This window comes from Brachycentrus maculatus, unplaced genomic scaffold (assembly GCF_059751285.1).
Source record: "Brachycentrus maculatus isolate JH-2025_06_01 unplaced genomic scaffold, ASM5975128v1 h1tg000118l, whole genome shotgun sequence".
Lineage (NCBI taxonomy): Eukaryota > Metazoa > Arthropoda > Insecta > Trichoptera > Brachycentridae > Brachycentrus > Brachycentrus maculatus.
The window spans coordinates 15,765-37,196 of NW_028280871.1; the positions used below are offsets into that span (position 1 = coordinate 15,765).

Consider the following 21,432-nt stretch of genomic DNA (forward strand, 5'->3'; position numbering starts at 1 on the left):
TGGTGTGTATTTGAAGGCTTTTTAAACACAAAATAATTGTAAACATATGGGGAAATTACATTTTATTGCTCATGTTCTGCATTTCATTAATTATAAATAATTATTCCATGCGTATATAGAAAGGTTATAAAAATTGGCACAGAATCACAGTAACCAGCTAAATTTATTACAGCATTTTAATTATCATAATCATTTATTTGCAGTTGCCAATTTTTCTTTGATAAGTGCTGCTTGTTCCGAGTATTCAATGAAGAGCCTCTGCCACCGCAAGTGCTTACTGACTATTGCTAATGCGTCATCCAATAAGGTGTGTTTATCAAATCCCTGTAAGAAAGAAACATATTATTTTGCATCTAATATTGTAAACAACAAGTGTGAAAGCATCACCTGGGATCGTCAGAATGCTATACCAATTATGGACTGTCAGTATGCTCTACAATCCAAAACATTCGTAAGATGCGTTAACGAGATACAACATAAATTTTAAAGGTTGTTTTTTCCACTTTTGCGTAGTGGCAGCAGCGATCGCATAGTATCAAACCAAAGTTTTTACAGTCAAAATGTTTATAAACATAGCCTTAGAAGTTTTCTGTGAAAATACATTTCTCTAGGTAATTTTTTCTGGTGAAAGATGTTCATGATAATTGAAACATTTTCATCTCACAGATAATATATTTATTTTATTTATCTGAATGGATTTTTTTATCTTTGTAAACAGTAATTAATTACGAGTGATGGTTTAAATATACATAACAACTTTAATTTACTCAAAACTACAAAAGAGATCAGATTACTTTACCGACACTTCTTTGGCTTAAAGGCACTGCACTTATACTGGTAAAAATATCTTCAACCATGCGTCTGAATCATGATAAGCTAAAGAGTTTCGACCTTGTTTCTTTGTGTGTCATTGGTCGCAAGAACTCTAAGGAATCGATGGCTCTAAATGGTCATATGAATGTATTTTCTGGTGTCAGTAATAGACTTTTGGTATGATTTTCATCGTAATGTTTTCCTTATTAGATCTTTGAGCTTGGTACAAATAAATTATTTATTTTATTGTATTTAAGCATTGTTTATAATTTTTTTGTTTAATTTTGTATAGGGAAACCCTAGTAAAAAAAATCTTTGTTGATACGTGTCATATTTCATATTATTAATTATTTCGGCTTGACTTATCGGTATACAACTTACCATTAATGTGGATTCCCATGATTTAGATATTGACGTACAATGACTAGGTCCCATGAGATCATCTAAAATATTCCTTAACCGAGATTCAGGACCTGAAAAATGAAAAATTTTACTATTTTTGCCAACAACAAAATAAAGAATGAACTATATTGAAATTTTCTTGATACAGTGCTATGTTTATTGTAAATCTGACTGGCGTCCAAAATAATCCGCACAGGATATACATTAAATTTAGGTACAACATTTTGAGTGTGTCCAAATATTTGGACACACTCAAAATGTTGTAAATAAATTAACTGGTCAAATTATAAGCTAAAATAATAAAAATGAAAATGATATTCTCTTGCGTTTCTCATGTATGTAATTATAATCCAGAATTCGGACCTCACATACTAATAAAAGAGTTTCTGCTCAATAAAAAAGCTTCTTTTCATCTCACCAATAGATGTCTCTAGTGAAGTCCTAGTGATTCAAGAACAATGTTTCGAAATTGGATCATATATATATATATATATATATATATATATATATATATATATATATATATATATATATATATATATATATATATATATATAATTTCCAAGAATTTGAGTAATGTAATTTAGTTGTCAATAATGGGTAGAATTGGTGAATGTTACACATGTGTAATGTGATCACTTAAACCAGCCTATGACGGTCGTCAGCCCTGTAAATGCCCAGACTTCCATATTCTTCTTCATCTTTGATGAGATGTCAAAAAATAATATTAAATTTAGGTAGTGAAAACAAGGAAGGCTGATCACCTTTTCTTCGTGTGTTCGAGCGAGATAACACTGCGTTTATATGATGCAGTGTCCTATGCACCATTGGGGTGCAGATAAGGGTTTGAAGAAGAAGAAGAAGTGAAAACAAAATATTTAGTTCCTAATAAGAAGCGGACATGCAATTTCCAAAAAATAATGGTATGTGTATATGTGAAAAAATGTATGATACCTTGTTGCATTAAATGTGAAGTCAGCGCCATTAGCCAATGTTTATACTCTGAGGGGGAATTGATGAGTTTACTATTTGCCAGTTGTCCTTCTAAATAACTCTGAATAGCTCCTGCGTGAAAATTTCTGAAAAAAAAACCCCTAATTAAACACTCATTTCATTTTATTTTGTATGACCAATCATCATATCCGTGGCACAATGATTGGTTAATATCTATTTATAATATTTTTTAGATTACGTTTTATCTATTATTCAATCTGTCTACCTTATTATTTGTAATGTAAAACCTTAATTTTGCCATTATTTTTACTTCTTTAATTAACTTTGATTAACCTTTTAAACGCGTTAACTTTGTTCCTAAGAGACGCTCGTGCGCGGCTGTATTTTGCCGTTTTTTAAATTATTACTTTTATCATGTATTTAGTTATGAAACAATTTATTTTCCTAAACAAAAACATTCAATGGGATTCATTGTGCCTTTTTGGTACTCTATAATACACGTGTGTCACATTATTCTTGAAATATTTCGTAATATAAACAAATTAGATCGTAACATAAATAAATCAAAGCACGCATCGTGTGTCACTCTTACCCACTGGCGATGCGTAGCGTCGAGAGTGAGACAGATATAGGGCATGATTATGGCGCGGACTAATTACCGACCGCAAGAAAAATCAGGGATCTGTTGTTTTATTTATCCTTGTGATGTTACAAATTATTAGTCAGATATTTCAACAGATGTCATAAGGCCGAGGATTGACGTATTATTTTATCCAAAGTTCCACACCATGAAAAAATCCCTCCAAGTTGAATTGAGGTTCGAAACTTGGAGCAAAGTGAAAACACAAACGCTTATGTCAGCCGCGTATGGGGCATGTCTTGTAAAAACACATACGGTTATGCGAGCCGCGTGGATCCGGTTAATGTACTTTAAGCCTACTATTATTTATTTAAATTTCATGTATAGAAAAGAATCAAGTACATTGGCGGGCTTATTGATAAAAATCAATATCTTCCAACCAACCAAAAACAGGCTAGTGATATTGATCAAAACGTTTGATGCCATATATAGAGCTGTTATAGCATATATAATCAGAGGGTAGATATTATATTGTACATTGAACTAAATTATTGTTATTATTTAATATAATGTCTTTATTTATTTTTTAAATCCTTGTTGGCTACAATATTTTTAATGATTATTATCTCTTGGTTAGTGTCATCAGTTGTTAACACAAATAATCGTCAATAATAATAATTTTGCATATGGAGATTAAGTATAGTCAAAGCTGGTTTAACACCTACCCCTGTTGGAAGTGAGAGTGGGGGGGCCTGCCCCTGAAGGTAGCCTGCTGGAGCGCGGCCAGGGGGCCCGCGGGGGTGGTCGCTGCGCCCGACAGCGGCATGGACCCCCCGCTGCCCCTCCCCAACCCGCCGCGAGCGCATCGCCAGAGCGGATCTGTTCCATCGCAAGCCAGCACCCTAGAAAACAAAACAATAGTAAAAACTTTATTTTTTAGCCTTATTTTACAGCATGGATATGCATAAATAAAATTGAGTGATATGTAAACAGTCTATGGTAGAACTGATAGAAATGTTCACAACATAGAAGTATTTCATCCATGGACTAGTCTTTATATTGATGAAAATTAGGTGTTAATAATGACCTAGAGAAATAACTGGAGCACTGATGTAGGAACACTGGAAATTAATTTGAGGCAAAAAAATCTATGTGATATTTATTTTTTTTTTATTTATTTAATATAGTTACATTTTTAAGTACAACATAATACAATTTGTAAACATTTATACATTTGGCAAACTTATGGTTATAGATTCGCTGTGCCTCTCCAAAAAAGAGACTGAGCTCTTGTGCTTGGAGAGGGACTGACACTCAAGGCTTAATGTTTTATATAATTAATGGTACCTATAGTAGTCTTTTTTTATATTTTTTTTCAAGATTTATATGTAATGAGCATTGATTAATTTTAATCTTCTATTTTTTTAATTTCTTTGGGGAGTTTATTGAAATGTCCCAAATATTTGAAGATTTGTTGAAATTGTTTAGTATGTATTACATTTTGGTATTATTACAATTATATCCCAAACTCGCACTATCCGCAATAATGCACTAGAAAGAGACATAGATGCCTTCCATACATAAAACATATATCATATGTTATACAAACAAATGATAATATTGTATATGTCATGAAAATTTAATATTTGGACATTGTTGTATTTGTTATTTAAGTCGGACGAAATTTCAAACTTAATATTTAAGAGAGAATAATAAAAATATTTGTATACCATGTGCACATCTTTCTGCAGTAAATGTAACCTTTTCCATTGGTTAGTGAGATCATTGGACTGCCGTCATCTGCCAAATTGCAACTTGAAACTGTCACTGAAATAAAAACAGATTTTGTGGTGCTAAAAAATGACATTGAAGATTTTAGAGATTTCAGTCACAGTTTTCCAATTAAAGTTTGACAATGCTGCCGGCTTATGGCGGCTAAAATTATCAATACATGTGCACGGTATTGCTACATAAAATAATGGCACATTTTTTTGTTATGGCAGTCTTGACGAATTATAAAAGAGTATTAATAAACATCATGTCAGAAAGCCATATTGAAGAAGAAAAAAATCTGTGTGATAAATGAACTTGTCACATTATATGAAAAAAATACTGCTCACTCCAGAATTCGAATCTAGGTTTTCTGGTTAGACAGTTAAGCAGTCAGATACCTCTACTATAAAATTACTAACACACGACTGCTGACACCATCTGACATAGACTGTATGAAGCCAACATTATTTATAGGGCAATATTTCTGTGATGTGAGTCGTGGCACCTCACCAAAGCTCAAAGCAAAAAATTAGCAAGTTTTGAAAATAGGTGCCTGAGGCGAATACTGGGTATAAAGTGGTATGACTTCGTCAGAAATGACGATGTGAGGAGAAGAACTCAACAGCCCATCATACTGGAATTTATGAAGAGGAGTAGGTGGACATGGTTGGGACATGTCCATAGAATGCCACCTGAGAGCATCAACCCCTCATGTCTCTTCTTCCAACCCCGAGGATTCCGGCGCCCCGGAAGGCCGCTGACGACCATTCACCGACTTTATTCAGCGGAACTTCGAGACGCCGGACTGACCTGGGAGGAAGCCAAGGAGATGGCGCGTAACAGAGTGACTTGGAGACGTCTCGTGTTGGCCATATGCTCCACCTAGGGAGCGAACATGGAACGAAGAAGGATATTTCTGTTAGGTACTTCTGGATATAGAATGAAAAACCAGGTTTCTTAGTTGCATATTTTTTTCATTTTGGGCCCATTTCGCTTTTGTAATAGATTAATAACTTTCTTGTACAAAGTGTGTTTACATACTGTTACTTTTTAGAAAAATCTAGTTTGGTAAACCTGTGGTCTGTCCTACTACATCGCCGTCTCTCTTCACACATTGTTGTCGGGCGGTTTTTCATCAACCCCCACCGTAATTATAAGTGTCACAAGCTCTCAACCAGCAGAATGTAAAATACACTTTTAAGTGTCAGTTTTACATACTAATACTTCTCCAACCCTTATCCGCACCCGATGGTGCATAGGGCACTGCATCATATAAACGCAGTATTATCTTGATTGTGGAACACATGAAGCGAGGGTGATCAGCCCTCCACTTCAGGGTAATATTGAATAAATATGAGTGTGAAAAAATCACTTATATTTATTTGACCCCCCTCTGGGAATCGAACCCGGGACCCGGATGGTAGCCGAGCGTGCTGAGCATTACATTACGGAGATGGATACTAAAGCAATATTAGTGTAAATAAATACAATATACTATTAGGCTTACCCCCATTCTGCATAAGGTATCGGAGGGACACGGGCGGCAAGACGCAGCGCCGCTCGGCCATGTTCCAGACGGTGAGCGCGGCCGCGGTGGTGATGGCGCACAGGTGCGTGGCCTGGCCGCGCGGGCACGCCACGAGCGCCAGGCGCGCCGCCGGGGCGCCCAGCGCCAGCGCGCCCACCTCGCGCCGCCCGCTCGCCGTGTCCAGCGTGTGCAGTGTGGCGTCCTCGCACCCCACGCAGATCCACGTCGCGTCGCACGCTATGCTGTTGCACGGGGAACCTGAACGGATACATCATTTTGATTTATTGTATTTTATTTTAAAACGGCTAATGCCTTTATCCTTTCCCTTACGGTGCTTTTATTTATGTGCATGTATTTTGTTCACCATATGAAAATGTGATTTAAAAATGGGAAAAATGTGAATATTCTAAATGTTGTTTTTATTGACTATAGTTGAAGTTAAATGTATCAATTTTGTAATGTTAGTTCTGGTAAGTACACTAAGACCTCACTTTGCGCCGTAGATACGTTCACAAAGATTCACCAAATTTTAAATTTACAAAACGGGAAATAACCCTTTGGAAAATTTAAAAATGATTCTCTGAATAATAATTAAAAAAAACAACGCAATTCAAAAAAAAAACGACGCACAGCGAAAATGAGTCTTAATTCAGTAATGACGCAAAGCAGGGTCTGAGAAAAAAAATACATCGCAAGTAGTCGCCATAGCTCGGCTGTCCAAACTTAAAACACAGTAAGGGACATTTTTTTTGTAGTATGTTTTTTTTGCATTTTTGGACTAAGTAGGATCTACTTAGTCCAAAAATGCAAATAAAACCTACTACAAAAAAATGTCCCTTACTGTGTTTTGAGTTTGGACAGCCGAGCTGGCGTTGCGACATGACCAAAGGAAGGAAGAATGAAATCTTCTAATGGTGTCTGCATTAACATTGTTACACTTCATAATTACTTATGAATTAATAAACATTAAAATTATTACTTTTAGCTAGTACTTTTAACTTATATTAAATCAAATCATATATGTATGCATAAATTTTACGCAGTTTTTCTCTGAAATTTCAAGAACCAATCACAGAAAATTGAGTCATAATACAAGTTTATTAGTTTAAACTCACTAAGGGACTGGTTGATCAAATTAAGTACATTTTTATTTACATTACCTAGGAAGGTTTCCCATATTGGATCGTTGGAGGCAGAATTTCCTGGTAACAGTTGTATTCTAGATAGTTTTCCGTGCGGAGTGTTACATGCATTATTTAAAACCTGCAAAAAGGGAGAAAATCACTTAATGTTTAGTACAGAAACATGAATTATGTGAGATGAAACGGATAAGTGATTTGGCTAGATATCGGGAACCAGATATTCAGCGCAAGATGTGTGCATTCATCAAAAGTATTATATTTTTAATGCATGTTTATAAGAAATAAATATATTTGTGATGACATTCCATTTCCACAAAGCCTCTACTTTTGGAGGCTTGTCTGCAGGTAGGATAGTAAGAATAGGGAAGGTAAATGTGAAAAATACATCGCAAACACCCAGACCAATTGAAAATAAATCTTTCTTGCATTAAATTTGCAATCGGTGGGAATTAAAACCCGGGACGTTAGTAACCCAGTCGAGCTTCTCTACCCAACTATGCCAAGGTGCCTGTCAGTTTGTTAAGTGTACTATAAAATACCAAATACCAGATAGTAACCGGATATCCATTTCATCTCTTTATACATTTGTTTTTTTGTTTTTTTTTTTTTTTAGGTTTGCTTACCTGAACTCTGTATTTCCCGGCATGCCTGACAATGGGCCCCGCAGTCCCCAGAGTTGGTTTGGCTAATCTCTCCCCATCGTGGTGCAAGGGAAGGGCCTTTACAGACGTGTTCTCTATCGGTTTAATTGTATTAAGTTTGTGTTTCTTAGTTACTTCGTCTACTTTCGGCCCAGGGAGTACATCGCCTCTTCGCTTTAACCGGCTATCGAGTTGACTGAAAAATGAAAGAGAAAAATAAATATGAGAGATTAGTGCACCTAAGAAATGTCTAAAGTATCTTTCTTTTTGGCCTTTAATGTCCATTAGCCATCAGGACTTCTATATTTATTTATTGATTTTTCAATCATCATATACATAATTTGTAATTATGTATATGATGATTTCATCATACACAAAATTACAAATTCTTGGTAATAATAATATTTAAATAATAATATTTAATATTTATATAACCATTTTCAGAAAATTTTGTCTCAAGTGCGGTTAATATTTTCCATACTACTATATATTATCCTATGAACTATAATACAAAATTTAATTATAATATATACACCCAGAGATCTGTCATACATAAATTGCACTCAACAGAAAAATAATATTATTTGAAGGAATAAGGCATTAAAGAGCTAAATATTGTTTTGATTTAAATTTATAATTCAATTATTAATGTAATTGAAAGGATACAGATAACTCACATTTGTACATTAAATTCAAGTACACTTGTATTATAAGTTCTATACATATCGGTATTCGGTCACTGTGATTGCATTACATTAAAACACTTGGCAAAAAATGTGTTTAATAAATAAATAAAATATGTAACTTGCTTATCTGCGGGAGGATTGGTAACGCCTATGAACGAGCTCGGTCCCTGGGTGGCGGGAGTGAGCACGCTGGCGTGATTACTGACATTTGGTGCAGTTATAATATCATCTCGCTTCTCTACTATTATCTTACTCTTGGCTTGAGACGAGCTGCTGAAGCAACCCTCGGTATTCGTGGCATTTGTGAAACTTTCGCTGAAAAATAAGAAAATCAAAAAACATTAGCAAATGATACTCTCGGAGACGCCGCAAATACATTATTCATATTGACAGGGTCATTGCTGTTTTTAATGGTTGTGGTTTGAGTTGTATTTGGGCATTTATACTGTGGATCAATTGAATCACAAATCGTTTGGTTGAAATTATTTGGGTACATTTTGACTCAATATCTATTCAGTTCTTTAAATACATTATTTATTTTGTCTTAATTTCTTGCTTTTATTTTATCTTGCCTCCAGATAAAATAAAGAGGTTTATATTGAACAATTCCATTTTGAATTTTTAACACATTGTTGTAGGGTGGTTTTTTCATCAATTCCGACCCTAATTAGTATACTAATCATAAGTAACCTAATCACAAGTAACTGCAAACCCAATTCTGACCTGTACAAGGTTTTTTGGGGTCCCTCGCACTGCCAAAAGTAAGCAAATAGAATGCTTATAAGCGACTCCCGCTCTCTACAAACAGTATGTAAGCTTTTAAGCTTTAAATACGCTTTAAGCGTTTCCCGCAAACAACGTTTTAATACAAATAGCCATTAATAGATTTGATATTATGGCGTCAGTGAACAGTTTCTGATAGAAAGATGAGTATGTTATGTGACCGGGAGATTTAAAAGAGTCGGTAAATGGTCATACACTAATATTAAAGTTATTTTAAGGTTTTGAATGCGAGTGATACACTGCAAACTTACTGGTGATCAGTAGGATGGTTGAGCGGAATAAACATGGGCGTGATTCTCCTCTTGCCATCCGAGGTTCTGGTCTCTATTTGCCTGTTGATCGGTCGGACGGGAGAAATCATCGATGAAGAATTTGTAGATGTATTGAGAGTCGTGTTAACAACTATGGCGGACTTCTCGTCCACAGTGCCATTACTAGACACGGATCTAAAAAATATCAATCAAACACATATAAATTTTAATTACATAATTTATTCAAACCACCTAACTAACCATCATGGTGCTTCCTGAAAGGGTAGGCAAAGATAATAGAATAACACACCACCATCTTTGCAAACATTTTTCGCCTCTTCCACATGCATGCATCTCTTCATATATTGCCGCCAATTATTCTGACTCCTGACCAAACCGCTTTCAAGTATTTGATATACTTGATCTTGCCAAGTTTTCTTCAGTCTTCCTCTGCTCCTATTTCCAACTACATTAATCTCATAAACTTATTTCAGTTCTTTCCTCATTTATTTCGGTTGTTTCACATGTCCAATCCATCTAAACATGTGTTTCTTAATTTTATCGATAATGCTTATCTCAGCCTTGCATTCTTTCCTTATTTTTCACCATTCAAATATCTATCATACATTGTTGTGCCATACATTTACCTGGGAGATCGCATTTTGACTGCATTCTTATGCTTTTGCATACTTTCATCCTTCTCTTGCCGACTCCATGCTTCACTTCCATACATTAGGGTTGGTAACACTCTTATGCAAGTGTTTTTTTTAAATATTGAAATCATCATGTTATTTCACAAAGTTAATGCTAAATCAATAATAATGTTCATCTTTGCAAGTTACAAGATGGTATAATAACAATTAAAGAAACTAATGAAAGATTAAATTAATGTACAATATGTATAACATTAGGACACTAACTTGGGTTTACTTTCAGTCAAAATGGTTGCTTTTGATATTTCCTTCTTTTCCAATTCCTCTCTTACTTTGAGTATTTCCGGACTCTCCACTAATAAATTGGCAGAAGACAAATCAGGATCTGATACGGACGCTAATGACTTGCCATATCTTCTTTCATATAGAACATTCTGTAAAATGAAGGTTACAATCAATCAATTCAATTAATATTTTAAGAATGTCACAAAATATTTTGCAAAAATAAAAACCTTTTCTTGTGTAGATAGAGGAAGGCCGATTTCTTTTTTGGAAAACTGGATACAAGCTACTGATCCGTCCCAACTGCAGGCCAGAAGATTTAAACCTGAAAAAAGGATATTGATAAAAAAAAGTGAAAACTAGATGATTTTGCAGGTATATACACCAAACATACTTTTTGAATTCACTATTTTATTTGGACTAGTTTTCGGGAGTTGGAATTGAAAATCATGTCAGAAAATTACCATCTTTGCTCCAGGAGAGGTCCAGTACGCTGTCGGTGAACAGTTCGTGGATGACAACCAGGGGTCGCTTGAGCGCCGTGCACCAGACGCTGAGCGAGCGGTCTCGGGAGCCGATGGCCGCGCAGCAGTAGTACTGTGCCCCGCGCCCTCCGCCCTCCAGACATCGCGCCAGGATGTTGGAGTTGAAGCGCTGGAATTTAAAAACAAACACACTCTAACATAAAACCATTTTAAAGTCATTTATAGATTTGGCGTTTAATATTTAGAACTCCACTTTAATTTATGTAATAAATATTAAAATCAAACACTGATTTTTAGAATCTACTAAATTGTATTTTATTGTAAATTTGTGACATTGATTTCGCCTTGTTATAGCATTTTCAAACTAATGTGAAGATTACATTTTAATGTTGCTCAGTTGTAAAACTATATATTTTAGTAATTTTGGAATGTAAATTAATTAAAAATATTTAAACGTTTTTATTGATGTTTCAAGATAGACTAAAAAGTCATTAAAATGGAAATATCAAAGTCTGCATATTTACAGAATGGCCTATTATTACCTTTTAGGTAAGTAATTTAGGGAATGATAATATTTTGGAAAAAACCCGCTCACTAGTATTAGTTTGTTAACAGGTAAGGTAAGATAATTATAAAAATAAAATAATAGGCGCAGTGGCATAGTTGGGTAGATGCTCGACTATAAACCTGGCATTGCGGTATCGATTCTCGCCAATTGCAAAATAAATTCAAGAAAAATTTATCTTAAATTGGTCTGGGTGTTTGTGATGTATTTTTCACATTTATCTTCCCTATCCTTACTGTCCTACCTGCAGACAATCCTCTAAAGTAAAGGGTTTGCGGGTTATTCCTTTTTTTTAAAACTTACAACACATGTCACGGCTTTGCGATGGCCCACGAAGTCCTTGTCACACCTCCAGCCGTCTCTCTCCACGATCTGCGCGGTCGGGCCGCCGCCATTCATGGCGTGGGCGCTCACCACATACTGGCCGTCGGGCGACCAAGATAGTCTCAGAACGTGGGTAGTACCTGCAACACCAATCATCATTTACCAAATGGCCTAATCTATTTGAGATAATACTGAAATGAATTATGAATCACATTAATTAAATGTATGTAAAGGAAAAGCTCGTTAATTCGAAATTTCAGGAAGTAAAATACAAAAAATACTTTTATTATTTGGTTCGGTTAATTTCACATTAAAAAATTCATACACTACAGGTTTATGCGAATGCGGCACTGTTTTGAAAGAAGTTCGTACATACATACAAAATAATAATAGCAGAAATTGAAAACAATTTTTTTAATGAATATTATTGAATATGTATTTAAAAAGAAAAGTGCTTGTTTTTTTTTTAATTTTAGGCTTTTATGATTTTGTTATGTTATGTTATGATATTTTTCTTGGATTTTGATCAATCTAATTTTTCACCGTACAAAATATTTTTCGTGTCTCCTTTCTAGGTCAGTATGTTGTCGATTGTTGAAAATTTTTATTTGCGGACTATCATTAAAGCGATGCATTAAATAAAATTAAGATTAAAAAAACAAACGGATATAAAAATGAGGGAAGTCCTACATCAAAAATTGCTGGAGGAACTAGAACTTTTTAAATAGTTTTAAAATTTTTGTTAATTTTTTTTAAATCTTAAACATTTTTGTTTGAGTCAATGAGATTTTACTGAATTACTTAAATCTTACTTTAATAGTTTAAGATTCAAACCGCATTACCTCCACACTCCTCAAATGGTTCTGTGACAACAGCTTCTTGCGTCCAATCCGCAGTTTTCCAAATTCTTAAAGACTTATCATCTGATTGTGATGCTAAATATTTTCCAACCTAACAAAAAAAAAATACAAAATTACCACATTTCATCGATTACATTTTTGTAGTATTTGTAATACTTCACTGTATTTATTTCACTCTACTTAACAAGGTGGAGTAGGCTAAAGGAACAGAGAGACGGGTTGAAGTTTTATACTAGTACTTACAGGGTCCCAAGCGACTCCCTTCACGAGCCCTGAGTGGCCGTTGAGTACGCACACCATTTCCGGAAACTTTTCCGCATTCCATACAATCACAGAGTTGTCTACGCTGCAGCTGGCTAGCCATTTATCCAATGGAGACCACGCCAGGTCTAGCACATCTCCTGAAATATCAAAAATAACACACTGCCAATTTTCATATTTTATTTTGCCTGTACGCTCTCGATCATCCCCGAGTAAATGATACCAAACACATGCTTTTTAACCACTAACTTTAAAGTACTCAAAGAATATTCTTCACACAATACTATCCACATAATTTTTTTTTTGGTAACTGTAAATCAAAGTGGATTTCGATGGGAAAATCAACAGATTTAATTATCGTTTTTCTTCAGGGGAAAAATTTCCAATATACAAATTTTTACATTAACAGTACAAATGTGTACACAAGTACAAAACCAATAAATAAATTGTACTACTCCTTCTTTTTCTACTTTTTTGTACTAGCAAATCTAAAGTTTTTTTTTTCTCTTAAACTGAAGTTATTCATAAAAATATTTTTGGTATTTTTATTTTATAAAATGGAGTCTCGTTTAGAACAGTACCAGCCTAATTATTAAGAGATTTTGTTGTTATTGGATCGAATTCTATTTTTATTTACATATATGATATGTGACGCGTTTCGTCTTATTAAGACATTATCAAGCACTCACACATATATGTAAATAAAAGAAGAATTCAATCCAATAACCGTGTTTAATTTTGGATATATTACCCAATTATTCAATATGGAATTCTACTAACTGTCTGCAGTTACAATAAATAAAATAAAGTTTTTTTTTATTGTATTACATAGTTAGCAAACATTTATTCAGAAAAACAGTATAATACTTCTTCTTCTTCTTCTTTATGAGTCCTCTGACCTCCACTGGTGGATATAGGTCTCTTCCCCTTCTTTCCATTTCCTCCGGTTGGTTGCTGCTTGCAGCCAGTTTTTACCTCCCACCGTGACAATGTCGTCAGACCATCTTATTCAGTATCATACTAACCGATGTCAAATGTACATATTTAAGTTTAAAAACTAACTAACTAACTAACCATCACGCCACAGGGGTAGGCAGAGAGAATAGAACGCCACACCACTCTGTCTTTGCACACATTATTCGCCTCTTCCACGTTCATGCATCTCCTCATACATACCCGCCGATTATTACGACTCCTAACCTGACCACTTTCAAGTATTTGGCATACCTGATCGTGCCATGTTTTTCTCGGTCTTCCTCTGCTCCTTTTTCCAATTAAATTCGCCTCATAAATTTGTTTTACCGTTCTTTCCTCACTCATTCGTTCTACATGTCCAAACTTTTCTTAATTTTATCGATAATGCTTATCTCAGCTTTGCATTCCTTCCTTATTTCACTATTCGAAGATCTATCATACATCGTTTTGTCGCACATTCTTCTGAGAGATGGCATTTCGACTGCATTCAGTCTAATATTTAAGTTGAATCATTAAGGAAACTCACCGGCATGTCCTCTGAGGGTGGCAACACACCTCCAGGTCTCCGCATTGAGTTTCCCATTCCCCCCGAACACGGCGGAACCACCAGAGCCCGACATCTTCCATATCATCACCAACTTGTCGTCTCCGCCTGACGCAAGGTACTGCCCGCCAGGACTCCAGCGAACACAGTTAACGCAAGCTACAAATAGTAAACTAAATATATTAACACTTTAACACGTTTTACGTGTTGATGTCTTATTTTAGCCATGCGTTATCAACCGCATACGCCACATTGGCGTCCTCGGATAAATATCAATAAATAAAATAAAAACCATTCCCAAAAAAAAAAACTAGTGATGTTTAAAATTTGCCCATGCATGGTGACTGATGTATTACTTTTCTTTTGTTATGGTGTTCTTCGCAATGACACAAATACAATATAATACAACACCAAAAATGTTGAGATTTCCATTAATCCCATCCAACATCTAGGTATGTGGTTTATATCTTCTTCGTCTAACCCTGATCTGCATCCGATGGTGCATAGGGCACTGCATTATATAGAAGCAGTGTTATCTTGATCATTAAATACACAAACGAAAGGTGATCAGCCTTCCGCTTCAGGAACCAGTCCAGGGTCATATTAAATCCAGGCTCCGCCTTTACAGTGTAGTGGTTAGCGAGCTAGGTTACCGTGCTGGAGGTCCCGGGTTCGATTCCCAAGAGGATCAAAATAAATATTAGTGATTTTTCAGTCTAATATTTATTTAATATGACAATAGACTGTTACTTGAAGCGGTATATATAGATTACATTATCTTTATCTGAATTTTAAAAACTGTTGTATAATTACAAATAATAATTGAAGAAACATTTTTCAATTATAATCTAGTATAGAAATACCCTCGGAAGATTAAAGAACTGTGACAACAATAAATAAATTACTTAGATTCATAAATCTTTCTGATTTTAACACATCAAATATTTAATGTTATATTATTTACCTAAATGATTATCCATTTGACAAAGCATCTTAGGTACTGATGGGTCCAGTTCGGAAGATTCCTGTAGCACGGCATTCAGGTTCCATACCACCACCCTCCCGGAGTCACCTCCCTGACCACCGGTGGCAAACCTACCCCCTGATGGGTGGATGTCCACGGAGAATATCGGTTTTTCTGAGAAAAAACAAAGTTTAAGATCTATAAATAGTAATCAAATCAATAATTTATATTAAAATATGCGAAAAAATCTGTATGAAAAATAAAATAGGATTGAATACGTATTCCGAAAAAGGTAAAGTAAACTTAAATAAAACAAATCATAGAACCACTTACCATCGTGAGAGACCCAAGCCGGTTTTAACAATTTCATTTTTAATAAACTGTTTGCTATTTAACTGTATCATTTATTCACTTTAATCATGAAATTGAGAAAATATATTTGCAGAATTATCTTCGATTGCCGCAAAATAAAATGTCAAGCGTCAAATCTCGCGTCAATAGAGCATTATTTTTATATTTTGACGTTTTCTGTGGTAAACATTTTTGACGCATTTGAAATAGGTAAGTACTATAAATGGGAATTGGCTATATAATATAATATTATATACATTGCACAAAAAAATTCTGTCAGTGTCCATCGTCACAAAACAACTGTCAAAATATGAAAATATAACACGTATCTAGAATCGTCCGGAAAGGAACACCGGCTTTTGATAAATATTTATAGTAAACATTCGTAAACAAAGTTTATACCAAAATGTTTACTTATTTACAATATTGGAAAAATGAAATTGCCAATGTCGCAATAATAGTTACAGTTTTGCAGTTTTTATCCGGATCGTAAATATGACTTATTTTGTGTCCTCGAAAACATATATTCACATTATAACGCCTTTGACTACTATGTTCTTATTTCAGGATAATCTGTTTGAGATATATTAAAGCCCGATCAACTGGCGATACGTCTGGGTTTTCTTTCGTTTGCGGTTTTTTTTCGTAAGTTCTTTATTATTTATGATCATGCATTCTTTCCTACCAGAGTAAAATAATTAAAAACAGGCAGTGTTATTTATTTCGTAGTATGAAATACAATAGAACTTCACTATCTGTGCATAATTCGTTATACGACTGAAGTTAGTTTTGAGTTTTATCGTCAAACAAATAATTTGTATTGAATATTACGAAACTTTGTGCTTTATTTTCTTTGACTCGTATTCACATGAGTGGTGGGACACTGCACCAGATCGATGCAACAACTTTTCTAGTCTATTTCTACTTGTGAGTGAGTTTACTCTTTGTGTTTAAAGTTTCTATAGTTAAATGTAATTCCTGAATTTTAATTCTAGGCAAAAATACTGGTAAAATTAGGGTCCAGTCAGTACATCAGTTCGTATAAACGGATCGTTAAGATCCAATCGTGTAAGAACGACCCACGTCTAGTTGTTATCCTTTTAAGTGGTTTTTGTCTTCTTACAGGTGCAATCTCTGGCTGAAGTACGGGTTGTTAAAATTTGACAATAATGTGTCCCTGACTAATACACTCGGTGCAATCCTCTTCTTTATATATTGCTGTATTTATTTCTACTACGTTTCAAACAAATCACCTGTTCTGTTACAATTTGTGGGAATTTGTACGCTGCTTTTTTTGTTTCTTGTTTACATAGAAACAGAAAACAATCCTGTCTCCGCACTTCATTTAACAGGTGAGAGGATGCAGATATATAAAGTGAAATAAGTTAATACTTATTTATATTCAAAGCATTTACTTTGTGGTCAAACATTTTAATTGATATTAGTAATGTTAGTAAATAACCACTCACCGACTACTTCTGTCTACCGGTTTCGAGACGTACCCGTCTCTTCGTCAGGACATACACTACAATTTAACAATCATGCGAACAACACTACACCACACCCACTTAGTACTATTCACATACACTATCACTACACATGCAGAGCGAGTTGTTAGTCCCACCATGCTTTTGGGAAAAGTTTCCCAAAAGCATGGTGGGACTAACAACTCGCTCTGCATGTTTTGCATGTGTAGTGATAGTGTATGTGAATAGTACTAAGTGGGTGTGGTGTAGTGTTGTTCGCATGATTGTTAAATTGTAGTGTATGTCCTGACGAAGAGACGGGTACGTCTCGAAACCGGTAGACAGAAGTAGTCGGTGAGTGGTTATTTACTAACATTACTAATATCAATTTAAGTTAATACTGTTTTTTCATGTGTAAAATGTCTCTTGCACAGTGTGGTGGTTAGGTGGAGTCTCCAATTTGAACCCTGCTTGGTTCAAAATGAATATGGCTGATTTCTTAAACTAGTTATAATAAAAACATTTCATAATGGTCATTGCTAATTAAAAAAAAAGTTACTTAACTCAACTAAAGATGGTGCTGAGAAGTAGCGTGTGAATGATTGTGCCGATTGAAGGATAAACAGTTCTGAAATATCAGTAGTGTGGTTGTCTATCAAGGTAGAATTGGTGAATGTAACACATGGATAAATTGATCGCTTAAACTAGCCTGTGACAGGTCAAAAGCCCTGTCAATACCTAGACTTACATATTCTTCTTCATTTATTGAATTATTTTGTGTTTTGCAGGTTTTGTAAGCTGCATAGTCACCTTGATATTCATCGCATCACCTTTGACGATGCTATTCCATGTAATCAGAGTTCGTAGTACGGAAACTTTACCGTTCCCCATCATTGTCACCTCCTTCTTTGTATCGTCGCTGTGGTTCCTCTACGGATTGATTATAGAAGACGCATTCATGCAGGTAAATTATTTATAACATTCGGATAAGAACCCCATGAAAAACTGCTTAAAAAGCAGTTTATCGGGGCTTAAAGGTATTACCACCCAAATAGGTGGAAATACTGAGTGACCAAATGGTCAATTGATGCTTGAGTACAGGTAGCGTGTTTTTACCTTCTGCGCTGGCCTAATTTCAAAGTCAGAAAAGAAAGAATTATTAAATGTTTTTATATGAATATTATGTACCAAGCTCTTTGTTAAGGTCAAAACTATACGTAAACAATTATCAAATCCCGTCGCCAGCGGTCCGCAGGGGTAAAAAAACACCCGTCCGAAATGTGTTATTAATAAAATTAAAAAACACAAATATACATTTTTACATAAGAAGTAAGAAATAGAGGCTTTGTGAATTTTTCCTTTAAAAAAAATGTTTTCACAATGCAGTTTTTCAAATTTTTCTTTGTAAGTGTGGGTCTTACAAGAAGCCTAGAGCTTCTATATCAGATCCGGAATGTATCAGAAAACCTTTAGTGTATAATCAACATATTAAACTGATTTTTTAATCTCTTATTTTATTTCAGGTTCCTAATGCCATAGGCGCAATCCTGGCCGCATTTCAACTTTCATTATTCCTATTATTTCCCAGTGGGAACTCATCTACTCTTCCTCAATACAATAAACTAAGACAAGTTATTTAAATGCAAATAAATATATTTTAATAAATAAACCAATACTTGTTAAAATAATAAGGATAATAATAATCTACTAGCAAATGCGAAAAGTTTAAATTTCCATATTTGGAAACAATAGAAATTTATACAAATATAAATAATAATAAACCCATTATTAACAAGACGAAAATGACTAAAGCCTACCCCCTATTCATCCTTCATCATCCCAAGGGCATAACTCTAAATTTTAGACTAAGCTTCACATATTGTATTTAAAAATGATGTGGAATTCATTGAAACACGTGTCACAATAAATTTTTAGAAATTGTGGTATTTACCAAGTAAAGCTAAATTTGAAAATGAAAAGATATTACCACACAGTGACTGCCGAATCAATTAATGATTTTTTTAATGCTTGCTAGTAGATTATTATTATTCTTATTATTTAAACAAAAAAGATATATCGCACTTTGAATTTCACAACAAAATAACTTCGAAGCAAATGCATTCCAATTTTCATAAAATTAATAAAAGGTCATTTGCATTTTTGACCCGTGCTAACCTTTATGTAATAATTTTAAATCGTGATTTTTTGCAATAATAGAACTATAAAAGGTTGTTTGTCTTTTAAATTAGGTATGTATATAGAATTAAAAAGCTGTGTTTTTGAAGTACCTACTAATAAAAGTGGTAAAATTGTGGCCAGTCGTACTTTTTGCCAGTGACTTAAAGGAATTTAATAATTTTATTAGTCATTATTTGTATGTAAATATTTTAATAATTGTTGCTTATTTGAATTTTTCAAATCGGTTGTTTAGAAGTTTGCGCACAATCTTGTTAATGTCGTTATGCAGATAATAAATATTTTGTTCCTAGAATTCCAGACAACTTTGTTTTTAGTCATTCTAAATTTTGTTAAAAAATAGCAACAGAATCTCATATAAACAACCTATTTAACTCGATATTATGAATACATAAGAAAATTATTAATTTCTTTAATTATTTTACATTTCGACCTGTACCCATATTAATACCAATGTAAAGTCTTAGAGAGGATATATAAGACTCTGGTGTTCTGTTGAGTACGGAAAGCATTAATGGGTTAATATTTGTGCCAAATTAAGCCCAAATAAGAATGACTCGTTATAGACAAGTAAAAGTCACAATATTGCTTATTTGATAGTATCTTTGCCTAAATTATTATTTCAAGTACATTCCTACAAATGTATTGTGTTTGTATTTATTATGCTATTTGCTTTATTTAAATGTAATTATTATTTAATATAATATATGTACTAATCAAGAATTTTACGATACAATATTGTGCCACTTAGTTATACTGATTTAACGAATATCATGATATAATTTTAATATACTTAGAAGAGAGCTTTAAAAAGTATTATGAAAGATTTCCAATAATTTTTTTAAAGATCTGCAAAACCATGGTAGTATGTATTTTTCTAGATTATTTTGTTATGTGTCGTACCATTTCTTGCCGGAACAGTTAAATAACCTATAAAACATCATCAAGAACTGAATTAGAAAGAAAAACAGAATTATGCTCTTAGTCAATGATAAATTATCATGCTAATACCAAAGTTTGTAATCTGCATATACCACTTTTGAACAACAATGTGATAAATATAGCTATGTTGTTCTTCTTGTTATTGTGCCACTTCACGTTGGGTCCACTGTGAGGGTTGGCTATCATCATGTCAATTTTTACTTTGTCTGCTGTTGCTCTAAACAACGACTAGGTAGTATAGTGGAACCACTCTGTCAAGTTTTTAACCAAGTATATACCATAGGTCTTCTCCCTATGCTGCACTTACATTTCGCTTTGTCTTGCCATATAATACGTATTACTCTCCTCATAAAATGACCAAAGTAAAGTTTTCTTTTTCATTATATGTACTGTCTATAACTTAAAATGTTGTATATCTTCATTCAACTAAACATTTTTATAGATACAATATTTAAGTACAATATGAAGCTGTTTCAGTAAAAATGTAAATAGGTTTAGATACATTTTTAAACTTCAAACCTCAACATCTAAAAGCAATATTTTTTCACCTTCACGACTTTGGCATAGAGCTGATATATATGTTTTAAATATCTTTATAATGGAAAAATTAATTGTAACAAAATAATTTATATCTATTTATATTTAAAATGTTATTTTCAGGCATTTCCTAGTATGTAAAATAGATTGGAAAAAATCTCACATTCAGTAATGAAGGTTTCTGCTAACTTACTAATTTTTGTAAATGTTGCCTATGAAGTTTCTTCTGGAAAACATTGTGTGTTGTCACAAAATATACAAAACTTTTCAAAATTTTTATAATGTGCTTTTCAATCATGGGTATAACGGCGAATGTGATCTCATAAACCAGCCAATTATAGGTTATAAGTCCTGTTAAGACATCCAGATTCCCATCTCAACATTTTTTTTATATATAAATATAAATATTGAGATATTAATAAAATCTTGAAATAAATAGTTTGTAAATGTAGCAAAATTTGTGAAGAAATATTT

General features: G+C 33.8%; 2 protein-coding genes across 2 annotated transcripts; one reads left to right on the plus strand and one right to left on the minus strand.

Annotated features, from left to right (window-relative positions):
- Positions 1 to 33: 33 nt before the first annotated feature.
- Hira (histone cell cycle regulator-like protein) lies at positions 34 to 15,965 on the minus strand. The gene is made up of 19 exons (XM_088259533.1): positions 15,800 to 15,965; positions 15,467 to 15,640; positions 14,485 to 14,661; positions 12,966 to 13,123; positions 12,705 to 12,813; positions 11,842 to 12,002; positions 10,953 to 11,142; positions 10,719 to 10,813; positions 10,474 to 10,640; positions 9,554 to 9,748; positions 8,643 to 8,834; positions 7,816 to 8,029; positions 7,211 to 7,313; positions 6,030 to 6,308; positions 4,480 to 4,576; positions 3,475 to 3,651; positions 2,170 to 2,294; positions 1,195 to 1,286; positions 34 to 324 (listed from the first exon to the last, which is right to left on the minus strand). The coding sequence occupies exons 1-19, from the start codon at positions 15,834 to 15,836 to the stop codon at positions 190 to 192; spliced, it is 2,877 nt and encodes a 958-aa protein (XP_088115659.1). The 5' UTR covers positions 15,837 to 15,965; the 3' UTR covers positions 34 to 189.
- A 132-nt stretch (positions 15,966 to 16,097) lies between these two features.
- slv (sugar transporter SWEET1) lies at positions 16,098 to 20,426 on the plus strand. The gene is made up of 5 exons (XM_088259534.1): positions 16,098 to 16,306; positions 16,385 to 16,462; positions 16,943 to 17,169; positions 18,072 to 18,247; positions 18,807 to 20,426. Exons 1-5 carry the CDS (start codon positions 16,224 to 16,226, stop codon positions 18,921 to 18,923), a joined length of 681 nt encoding a protein of 226 aa, XP_088115660.1. The 5' UTR covers positions 16,098 to 16,223; the 3' UTR covers positions 18,924 to 20,426.
- The last annotated feature ends 1,006 nt before the right edge of the window (positions 20,427 to 21,432 follow it).

What these genes read in the sequence shown, in the direction of transcription:
- Hira (XM_088259533.1), bottom strand. Translation starts at nt 15,836, where the DNA reads ATGAAATTGTTAAAACCGGCTTGGGTCTCTCACGATG. An exon ending in AGGGAGTCGCTTGGGACCCT is followed by an intron (nt 12,814 to 12,965) that starts GTAAGTACTAGT and finishes TTTTTTTGTTAG; the next exon opens with GTTGGAAAATATTTAGCATC. An exon ending in AATATGGGAAACCTTCCTAG is followed by an intron (nt 6,309 to 7,210) that starts GTAATGTAAATA and finishes GTATCCGTTCAG; the next exon opens with GTTCCCCGTGCAACAGCATA.
- slv (XM_088259534.1), top strand. Translation starts at nt 16,224, where the DNA reads ATGTTTACTTATTTACAATATTGGAAAAATGAAATTGCCAATGTCGCA. An exon ending in TTGCAGTTTTTATCCGGATC is followed by an intron (nt 16,307 to 16,384) that starts GTAAATATGACT and finishes TTCTTATTTCAG; the next exon opens with GATAATCTGTTTGAGATATA. An exon ending in TTCGTTTGCGGTTTTTTTTC is followed by an intron (nt 16,463 to 16,942) that starts GTAAGTTCTTTA and finishes GTCTTCTTACAG; the next exon opens with GTGCAATCTCTGGCTGAAGT.